This window comes from Rhamphochromis longiceps, linkage group LG1 (genome assembly GCF_057381845.1).
Source record: "Rhamphochromis longiceps isolate RC_006_pf linkage group LG1, R_longiceps_female_GT1.1, whole genome shotgun sequence".
NCBI lineage: Eukaryota > Metazoa > Chordata > Actinopteri > Cichliformes > Cichlidae > Rhamphochromis > Rhamphochromis longiceps.
This window is the reverse complement of record NC_140557.1, coordinates 7,008,963-7,019,923: the sequence shown is the minus strand read 5'-3', so window position 1 is coordinate 7,019,923 and position 10,961 is coordinate 7,008,963. Positions and strand designations below refer to the sequence as shown.

Below are 10,961 nucleotides of genomic sequence, written 5' to 3'. Positions count from 1 at the left end.
TGACCATGTTGCGTGTCTTTGTTTTAAACCTCATTTTCTTCTATGCCCAGGGGTAGGCAAACACTGCGGGTGAGAGAACATAAAGTTTTGGGTCCATACGTGGATGGCCTGTCTCGACTAGCAGTGGCCAGCTACAAGGTAAAAACAATTCACTGAACAAAAAAACCTTTCATGCATTTATGTCACCTACTACCCCAAACATCCACCATGCAGCACTGCACCACACATCCTGTCTGATCAGTTCTTCAGATTTTCTGTGACACCTGAACAGAGTTTCTTGCTGCCATTTCCTCTCACCGTCCTCTTTGAGTATTTATATCACTTGAAGTACCAAATGTTAGTAGTCTCACCAACCAAATCAAAAATGGTGATAACATTTTGTTTTTTTATATTGTGATTTTCAGGCGATTCAACCGCACTAGTTATAAATTATAATCATTATAAAATATAAAAATAGGCGAAGAATGTGCCGTGTAATTTATGGCCATGTTGACAACTATTCTTTGGAGTGAGGTAAAGCACGTTCAAATAAAAGTGAAACAAACAATTTTATAATTTACAGCTAAATGTCATGGTTACAGTATCTCTGCATCCATCCATCCTCACTCATGAACTTGTCGCTGCATAAGTATTAAAGGTTGGAGTTTGAGCTTTGTAATGATGCTTGTCACATTTTCTCTTTTATGTGACAAAATAGTGGTTTTTATGAAGGCATGGCAAAATATTTTAGCATTTTCTTTTTTTAGTAAAATACTGTCATGTAATCTGTTTTTGAAATTAAAGCAAAATGGGAAACTATGAAAATGATTGTATTGTTTGTTTATTGTGTCTTCTTCCTTCAGGACATCGAGTCTCTAATGTCAGAGGGCAATAAGTCACGCACTGTCGCTGCTACCAACATGAATGAGGAGAGCAGTCGATCGCATGCAGTCTTCAACATTATTCTCACACACACACTCAAAGATTTAAAGTCTGGGGTAAGATATAACAACACAAACACACACATGCTCACACAAGACTGGTCTGTTATTTATAAAGATGACTAGTTAACATCTGTTCCAACTTGGATTCAAACCATGTTCCCTCAGTCCCCATGCCATAATCTCATCCCTGCACCATCAAGCTGCTGCATCATCCACCCACTTCTAAGCTCTCAAATATGCTCTACACTGTCTAGCCACATCAATCACACATAGATTTTCTTCAAAAGGCCTGCAAGGATTTGCTGGGCACGAGAAATCTAAAGCTTTAGAAATGATTGAGACTTTACTTTTTAATCATTATGATTGCTGAACTTTTTTGGGGTGCGATAATGTTTCTGCTATTTTTAATAATATCTAAACCACAAGAAAAAAGAAAGCTACCAAAAGGGATGATGTCAGCTCCGCCATGTGACCAGGCACTCTTAAGAAAAGACTTAAATGACTAATTCTCCGTCCTGACTGACCCACTTAGTCTCTCCTGATCCTTGCTCTTATTTCCAGCTAGAGTTGCTACCAGCAAGTCCTGTTAATAATTCACAGACATGACTGTGAGTTTGTCAGTTGATACAGCCTGCTCTCCTTTCAAGTCACGCCCAGAGTCAGTCACTGAGTTGGCCAGACAATTCGCCGGTAGGTTCATCAAGCTGAACAAAGTCTAACAGACAGCAAACGCATAAACTGTGTAGTCAGTGAGTGAATCACTTAGCTGACACATCCTTCTGCTACTTTTAACACTATATTTTATTTTATTATCCCGTCATAAGTGAACATCAGATTAAAAATCTCTACTGGTTTGTGTTATTCCAAAGAACACAATTTTGACCATTCAGTGCAATTTGAGTAATTTTATTTCTGTTTTTGCCGTGCTGACTGCAATATTTAGGTTGCTTTGTGATCCTCTGACTAGCAGAGCATTAGTCATTAGGGAGTTGGACTCGTTTCATGGCACTGAAACCCTGTTAGGCAGTGGTAAGCAGTATTTCTGAGACCCTGAGAACACCATTTAAGGTAGTCAACTTCAATATTCAACACGTATTTAAGCTTCCAAGTTTCTTCAATCTAAATATATAATCTGTCCCCAGTTTTAAAGAAATAGTGACCGTTGATCTTTGAATTGGAGCTCATCTCCGCCCTCAAATGACGCAGCCTGTGTTGGGGGCAGGTTAATAAGAGGCAACCTTTGACAAGTAGCAGAATCACCTGTTGCTGGATGAGTCATTCTGACACTCAGAATCTTGTCACTGGTTTTCCTTTCAGTATCCTGTCCTGTTTGGACTTTTCAGCCACGCTTTCAACTAAAAGGTCAAATTTGTTTGCGCTTTGGCCATGTGTACCTATCTATATCTCAATGGTTTCCTGATGTTTCTCTGTGTCATAAAACACTTTGCAGGCTGTGTAGTATAATGCAGAGTTTTTAAAATGTATTCCAGCAGTTGTTTTCTGCACTGCAGAGTTGACCCTATTTCTTACCATGTGTATCTGTGTGTTGATGCCCCGACACTCGTTTTATGAGCAGACACATTACAGCATTACATTTGTTACTGACTCGAGTATCAACTCCCCTGCTTTAATAATAAAGTATTTTCCTCTTTTTACTATTCGAATAGCTAGTTAGATGTTAAGACTCGAACAAGACAAAAGTGTCAGGGTACTGTAGACTTTTGTGTTTATCTCCAAGTCTTATATTTCCGGGCTACAGATCCTATCGTTGATGATGTAGTAAGGAGCTAAAATTACTGAATTACAAAAGGTTGTGGCTTCTCATGTGGTAGTGCTATTCAGTCATCAGCTTTGCCTCCCCGCTCTCTGTAGCTGTCTAACATGACTTCTCAGTTCAGGGCATTATTTAAAAAAGGTCTAGTTTTCTGTTACGGATAAACATCTCTTGTTTGTTTAACAATTTGCTCAGTCCTGGGGGATCTACACTTGTGCTGGTGTGAGGCTGATCTGTATCACTTGTCCCTGAGGGTGAGCTTTATCTCATAAGCGAGTCTTTTCAGAATTCAAGTTTGAGTTTACTTTACCTGAGATTTCAAGGTGACAATGCAATGCAGCTGTTTAAGATTTAAGATTGAACTTATCCGCTTCTCAAGATAAGGTTGCTTTGCTTTCCAAGCACAATGAAAACCCCTTTAACAAATGTTTATTTTATAGTAACACATACACATTCTCACAACTACAAACAAACTGCTGCGAAATGTAGTGTAGAAAAAATGTAGAAAAGCTTTTCTGTATGTAATAAAAGAAAAACATGTAACAGAACACATGGCTAAAGTTAGCTTATTATGATTTTCCTTATTTTCTTTCATTTATATATCCTGATAAAATAGGTTACAATAGTGTATTCTCATATTAGTCATGGTTGTATTTCTAACCATGACATCACCTTATATGCTCGAAATCCTTCTTAGCCGAGATTTCAGATTGCCCTAAACTCTGTTTCAGAGGGTTTTTTCCTGCTCAGGTGCAGCTTGGCCAGTGAGCATAGCAGCCCCTACGGCAGGGGTGGGCAACTCCAGGCCTCAAGGGCTGGTGTCCTGCAGGTTTTGGATGTCATTGATCCAACACAGCTGATTTGAATGGCTTGAAGTTCTCCAGACGCCTGGTAATGAACTAATCATTTGATTCAGGTGTGTTGACCCAGGGTGAGATCTAAAACCTGCAGGACACTGGCCCTTGAGGTCTGGAGTTGCCCACCCCTTAACTATGGCCTGTTGTTCAGACTTTGGTTGTTTTTTGTTCTTGGTTTTTCTTTTGTTTTTTGGGGGGGGAAGGGGGGGGGGTGTTTTTTTTTTTTTTTGTTTTTTTTTTTGTTTTGTTTTTTTTTGCTTTTTGTTTTTTTGAGAGTCAGCCATTCAGAAAAGACAGAAACACAAATAACAATATTGGTAATACTGTCAGATATATAGAGCATCAGTTTTTTTGTTTTTCAGCTTCTAAGTTGCTTCTAATGGCTTAAAGCAACGGTCCCCAACCCCCAGGCCACGGACCGGTACTGGTCCGTGAGTCGTTTGGTACCGGGCCGCGAGAGTTGAGGCTTGGGTGTGAAATTTATGGTTTTCAAGGTTGCTATTGTTTTTTAGCATTATTTTTTTAAAAATCTTTTTTTATCATTAATTCTGTTAACCCTGGGTCTTTTCCTCTATGTTATGAATAAATCTTCTGGTTTTTTTGGCACCAGTACTGGTTTTAGTTTGTTGTATTTATCCGCGACACCTTAAAGACTGGTCTGTGAAAATATTGTCGAATATAAAGCGGTCCGTGGTGTAAAGAAGGTTGGGGACCGCTGGCTTAAAGGATGCTAAAGTCGCTTGTTTCAGACAGTAGGCGAACCAGATTCAATAAATCTCCAAGAATAAAAGCTAAAAATCCTCATAGTAGGTCAGCTTTAAGTCTCAATAGTCAAGCTTGTTGAAATGTTGAACAACTTGTAAAGATTTTGATGAAAGTTTAGAATCAGAAAAATGATGAATATACACTAAAAAGAAAGAGCTTGTTTTTGTTTTAATTAAAACCAGTGATGTCAAAGAATAGTTAGGATGGTGTTTGCTGAAATGTTTCTTTGCAGTCCAGAAGAGCCTAAAGGTCACAACACTGAAACTAAAGCAGTAGAAGGTTAAGTATATTTGGCTTCACCCATAGCACAGTGTGAATCATGTAATGAATTTGGCGTTTTGTGTACTGGGGTTACTCTTCTGGTAAGGGAGCAGGTAGTCTCATCTTGTGAAGTTGGCTTGTTGAGTCTGCAAGGCTGCAACTGAAGTGGAGCAGTGTGGACTTGATAGAGATTTATGGAGTTATGTGGGAGTGGGAGTGAACCAGTTCTTTTACAAGAACACCATTATCATTGTATCTGTGTGCACATTCAGCCAAAACCTTTTGGAGGCTCGACATAAGAACACCTGGTAAAGTTCAGACATGTCACACCACAGATCATCAGCCGCTTAGCTGATCAGTAATTGCATGACATTGTATGCGACTTTGTTAAAACATTGATGTGTGCAGAAAAGCAAGGTGGCTTGACAAGTGCACAGTTGACACACACGGAGGACTGCATCTGCTGATATTTAGCTGATGGGCTGCTTTGGCTTGTCAGCAGGTGTTGATCAGGTGTTAGATTCAGCCTTGTCAGCTGCTGACCTGTCACAATCAGGAGTGGATGTGGCATACAGATAGAGATGTGATATCCACCTCTTCAACAGCCCTTGGGAAGACACAGAGGGAAACTGTCATCAAGACACTGAAAGATAACGGTGTGCTCTGGTTGGTAGAATTACAAGAATCAGAAGTATAGAAGACAAGAATGGATATTGCTCAGTTAAACTTCAAAGCATACAGAAATGTGTTCAGGTAGTAGCTGCTTAAAAATCAGCCTCCTTAAGGGTTATTAGAGATTTGTCAGACCCCTTGTGGGTCAGTGTTACGGCTTTCTGAAGTAAGTGAAGTTAATTCAGATGTGCCTAATCATCTTTACTGCAACCCCTGGATATGTTTTAAACCAGCCTAGGAACACCATGGCTTTTTGTTCCATTGCTTGTTACACTGGGGAAAAAAACATCAGTGGAAAGTCAGAGAAAGGAAGGAAAAAAATACATTTACAAATACATTTTACAGTGGACAGAAACACCAACGCAGGTTGCAGGACCCTGCTAGAGCATCTCTAGTGCATAAGGCATCATGGATGCAGCAACAAATGGGACAGTAATCAGACTTTATTTTCCTTTTTGCTCTTTCTGTATCTCTGTAGACGAGTGGGGAAAAGGTGAGTCGGCTGAGCCTAGTAGACTTGGCTGGAAGTGAGCGAGCAGCAAAGACTGGAGCAGCAGGAGAGCGCCTGAAGGAAGGAAGCAACATCAACAAGTAATGAAGCAATTAAAACATGGATACAGAGAAACAGTACATAAACAGTTTTTTAAATGTTTTCCCAATAAAGGTTATATTTCTTCCAAGGTCATTCAAGCCTGACGTTAAAGTATCTCAACACACAAGCAGACAGAGCTACATGATTGCTATCAGTCCATCAGCTGGTCTCTTCTCTTTGTGTTTGCAAGGTCCCTCACTACTCTGGGTCTAGTGATCTCAGCTCTGGCTGAACAAGGAACTGCCAAGAACAAGACCAAGTTTGTTCCTTACAGAGACTCTGTTTTGACATGGTTACTGAAGGTATGATAAACATAAACGACCACCTGAGCAAAAAACATTTTATAGCATTTTTTCCTCTATATTTTACTTTTTTCTTTTTTTCCCCCCTTATGAATTCTCCAGGACTGCCTGGGAGGTAACAGTCGGACAGCAATGGTTGCTACTGTGAGTCCAGCGGCAGACAACTATGAGGAGACGCTGTCGACACTACGTTATGCCGACCGAGCAAAGAACATAGTTAACCATGCTGTTGTTAATGAAGATCCCAACGCTCGCATCATCAGGGAGCTCCGAGAGGAAGTCGAAAAACTACGAGTGCAACTGACACAGGCAGAGGTGAGGGATCTTCACAATCTAAGCAATCACCGTGTTGAAGTATTTGCCTCACCTGCTTGTCATGTGCTTTATTATCGCCAGTCTTTGAAAGCTCCAGAGCTCAAAGACCGTCTGGAGGAGTCCGAAAAGTTGATTCAAGAGATGACGGTCACGTGGGAGGAGAAGCTTCGCAAAACTGAGGAGATTGCACAGGTGAGACGCACAAGAAACATCAAATGTAATTGATTTTGTTTTTATTCAGTGTAATAATTACAGTGCACAGTGTCTTTATTTTCTCAAACTGCATCATTCAGATACTTTAAAAGCTGAAAGTCTGATGTTTTTTGTGTGTGTGCGTGCGCAGGAGCGTCAGAAGCAGCTGGAGAGTCTGGGTATTTCTCTTCAGTCTTCAGGGATTAAAGTTGGAGACGATAAGAGTTTTCTTGTCAACCTTAATGCTGATCCTGCACTCAATGAACTGCTTGTGTACTACCTGAAGGTTTGCATGAACACACAGACACATACAGAGTCCCCATCATGCTTTACCTAATGCCTTCTAAAGTATTATTCCTGACTTTTTTTTTTTTTTTAAACCAGAGTTGTGTAACTGCAGCTTAATGAGCGATCAGTCTTTGTCCTCTAAAAACTAAATTTGATCAGATGTGTAAGAGATTTTTTTTTTTTTTTACACAGTTTGAATCATAGAAACTGAAGTTTAATTTTTCTTAATAGCAAGCTGAAGAAGAACCAGTTGTCATGTGACTTGCACTGGGTTTTGAAAACGCTTAAGAGGAAATTTCATTCATTTATACGAAACCTGAAAGGCAACCAGCTGTTATGGAAACATAATAATGTTGCTGTTTGATGGGCTCGATTAGAACAGATAAAGTTTAAGGAGTAAAATTTAGATCAGTTGTGATTGTAATTATAACTGGAACATCCCATAGATTTGTGATGTGTTCCTCTAGACAGGCTCTTTATTCCCCTTTTGTTTGGGTCAGCTGATTGTAACATGTTGAACATCTCAGGAACACACAAAAGTGGGCTCAGCAGACTCCCAGGACATTCAGCTGTGCGGGATGGGTATCCAGGCAGAGCACTGTGTCATTGACATCACAGCAGAGGCAGCTGTGATTCTCGCCCCCTACCGCAACGCTAGGTAAGGAACGCAAACGTAACACAAACAAAGTTCAGAGAATTACACTGCAAGGTTTTAATTGGGTAACTTTGGATTAAAATTAGGGTTTTTAAAGTTCTAAAGGTGGTTTATTTCTCAGCAGGTTATATTCAAGATAAGAGATCAGCACACACAAAACCACTGCCCACTGGCCAGCTGGCTTCTCTCACCAGCCTCAGTGCACAGAGAGAGAGTCAGTAGCTTTCAGCAATCATTCTAAACCTTGTATTTTTCCCTTATTAACTTGTGACCAGTGGAGTGAAATTTATATCCTGATTCTTTTTTCCCCCCTTCCTGCTGGCTACAGAAACACGTAGTCCTTTTTCTGGTTGACCTTTATGTGGAATTTACAGGTCAGCCTACTTACCTGTTGCTCTCAAATAGTTTGGCACCATCAGTTGAGAAAAGGTGCTAAAAGAGTTCTAAATTGCATAAGGGTATCTTTATGCTACACAAACCTATATACATACTTTATTTCTCCTGTCTCACACTGACTGCTTTATATCTAGTAAGACTGCAGCAAATATGTTGCTAAACTGCTTGTAATATGCATTTGGCTTCTTTTTATTTTACTAAAGTTATAGCTGTCTTTTCTAAAATATACAATTTGTCACCCTTGTGCAAAAATGCCTAGTTTATGTGAACACACTTGTAACTACACTGGGAAACATTAGGTTGACTTATTTAGTTAATAAACGCCTTCGTGTGAGCGTTGCTTATGTTAGAGTAGTTAAGTTTAGTTTTACTCTGTATTTGTCAGGGACCGTTCACAAAAACATTCTCATGAGAGAAACAATCCCTTGTGCTAGATTTAGCTACTACCTAATTGTATGTGCAGTTCCTGGCTGGTACATCGGTGTTAAATAAGCTATAAAATACAAATACACGTCCAACATGTAAGATTACAAAGTAAAGCCAGAGAAGAAAAAGATGTCCTGGTTATTTGGAACTTGCTACATTATACAGGCCCTATGCTGATGAGGCTAAACATAGTGTAGTTAACCCCACCAGGGTTAAAGTCCTCTTACCAAAAGAGATGTTTTCTTCAGTCGGTTGCTTCAGCTTCTGTTTGAGGTTCTTTAAAAATATAAATGCAACTCCCAACTATTGTCACCATTTTTTTTAAACAGGACGTGTGTTAATGGCTCTCCAGTAACCAGTGCTCTGCAACTCCACCATGGGGACCGAATCCTCTGGGGAAACAACCACTTCTTTAGGTAACCGCTGTTCTTTCTATTTAATTTATATTTTAAGTCTTTAAAAAACCTCCCATCAATCGGTTTGGGCTATTTGTTAAAGTTACATAAAATATTTTTGAGTCATGGATGAATGCATTTAACTCACTTTCAGGATCAACCTGCCTAAGCGGCGCTCTCGGGCTGCTGATGATGAAGAGGGTGAAGGTGGCGTGATGAAGAACAGTGGTAGCAGTGAACAGCTGGATGCAGATGGTGATACAGCCAGTGAAGTGTCCAGTGAAGTCAGCTTCTCGTATGAGTTTGCCCAGACAGAGGTCATGATGAAAGCCCTGGGCAGCAATGGTAAGATGTGTTAGGACACTATTGTGGAAAACAGCATGTCTTTTTCACTTCCTGTCTGACTTCTCAACGTTGTGTCAATTCAGACCCCATGCAGGCAGTCCTCCAGTCTCTGGAGAGGCAGCACGAAGAGGAGAAGCGGTCTGCTTTGGAGCGACAGAGGCAGATGTACGAGCAGGAGCTCCAGCAGTTGCGTAAGAAGCTCAACCCAGAACGCCTGTCCACAGGTCAGTCTGGAGGACCAACAATTGGGCAGCAAGGTCCAGGACAGCAATCTCACTATCGCAGCATGGAGAGGCTCAGTATAGGAGGGATGAGCCATTCAAGCAGTGCTCAGAGCAGACTGAGGCAGTGGAGTGAGGACAGGTGAGTTTCTTTGAATTTTAGGAATATGCATAATGTGCTGATTAATACCAACTTGGTTTTCCTAATCCATCCGTTCGCCTGTCTCCCTTCATGTTGTTTTCCACCTGTTGTCCTTCTGCAGGGAGGCTGTGTTGGTGAGGAGTCTTCGGAGGTTGAGGGAGCAGATAGTCAGGGCGAACCTCCTGGTACAAGAAGCCTGTTTCATTGCAGATGAGCTGGAACGTCACACAGAGTACCGAGTCACTCTGCAGATCCCATCAGACAACCTTAATGCAAACCGCAAGGTCGTAAACACAAACATGAAGACCTTACATGTGGGTGACCTGTCCTCTGGTGTTCCCAAAAGCTTATAAGTATGTCTGTGTGTAGAGGGATGCAGTGCTCAGTGAACCAGCGATCCAGGTTCGAAGACGGGGTCGGGGCAAACAGATCTGGAGTTTGGAGAAGATGGAGAACCGTCTGGTTGACATGAGAGAGCTGTACCAGGAATGGCAGGACTACCACTTAAATAATCCAGACGACCAGGTGAGTTAACAGCCATTTGCCACCATGATAGCTTCATTGTAAACTTATTGGGAATCTTATGAAGTCACACATAATAAGCACATCTCTAACATCTACCTATTAAAATTTTCCTTGTCCAGGCAATGTGTCCATATTTACGCCGAGCGGACCCGTTTTTTGATGAGCAAGAAAACCACAGTCTGATCGGCGTCGCCAACGTCTTCCTTTCCTGTCTTTTCTATGACGTCAAACTGCAGTACGCTGTTCCCATCATCAACCAGAAAGGAGAGGTAGAACACAATTTGTCACCAGTTTAATTCCTTAATTTCTTCTTATAGAAGTAGCCCTGACTTACAGAAACAGTCTCTAGACTTGGTATGGTATTACGCTTTTCACTGTGACTCAGGAAGAGTTTCACTGAGATCAGAATTTAAAAGTAAAAGTTTGCATGATATTCAGGGAATTGTGTTGGTAAAATGTTAAAAGATTGATAGCAAAAATTGACTCCAGGAAGCTGATGTAAACTTTCAGCTGATTTTCATGATTGCATTTGAAATCTGAGTGGTGAATGAGCAGCTATAGAATAGAACAGCCAGAGATACAGGAAGTCTTTGGGGACAAGGAACAAATTCTGGGAAAAATTGACATGCTTTTCTCATTTTCAAGTCTGTACTTTTATTCATGAAGTCTATTAAAACAGCTTTGCATCTTTCCCCGTTAAAAAAAAAGTATTTTTCTTATACTAAAGGCTAAAGGATGTTTTCTTGCTGTGTTTAGGTTGCAGGTCGCCTGCATGTGGAGGTGGTAAGAGTTGGAGGGGGCTTAGAGGATAACATGGCTGGAGGAGATGAGCCTGACAACAACCAGGACATTGAAGTTCAGGATCGCAAACTGGTCTGCATGGTAAGACTCATAGCTCATCAGAAAATTTAGTGC

At 40.7% G+C, this 10,961-nt stretch overlaps 1 protein-coding gene across 7 annotated transcripts in view; it reads left to right on the top strand.

The window, feature by feature from the left end:
- kif13ba (kinesin family member 13Ba) overlaps positions 1 to 10,961 on the top strand; it is a 53,149-nt gene that overhangs the window by 24,004 nt on the left and 18,184 nt on the right. For all 7 annotated transcript variants that reach the window (XM_085417825.1, XM_085418197.1, XM_085418106.1 and 4 more), the window contains exons 8-22: positions 51 to 138; positions 843 to 977; positions 5,731 to 5,843; positions 6,035 to 6,146; positions 6,249 to 6,461; positions 6,543 to 6,653; positions 6,805 to 6,939; positions 7,469 to 7,599; positions 8,748 to 8,834; positions 8,968 to 9,158; positions 9,242 to 9,521; positions 9,643 to 9,805; positions 9,891 to 10,046; positions 10,166 to 10,315; positions 10,803 to 10,928. In XM_085417825.1, the coding sequence (XP_085273951.1) occupies positions 51 to 138; positions 843 to 977; positions 5,731 to 5,843; positions 6,035 to 6,146; positions 6,249 to 6,461; positions 6,543 to 6,653; positions 6,805 to 6,939; positions 7,469 to 7,599; positions 8,748 to 8,834; positions 8,968 to 9,158; positions 9,242 to 9,521; positions 9,643 to 9,805; positions 9,891 to 10,046; positions 10,166 to 10,315; positions 10,803 to 10,928 (2,191 nt within the window). The remainder of the gene's footprint in view (positions 1 to 50; positions 139 to 842; positions 978 to 5,730; positions 5,844 to 6,034; positions 6,147 to 6,248; positions 6,462 to 6,542; positions 6,654 to 6,804; positions 6,940 to 7,468; positions 7,600 to 8,747; positions 8,835 to 8,967; positions 9,159 to 9,241; positions 9,522 to 9,642; positions 9,806 to 9,890; positions 10,047 to 10,165; positions 10,316 to 10,802; positions 10,929 to 10,961) is intronic.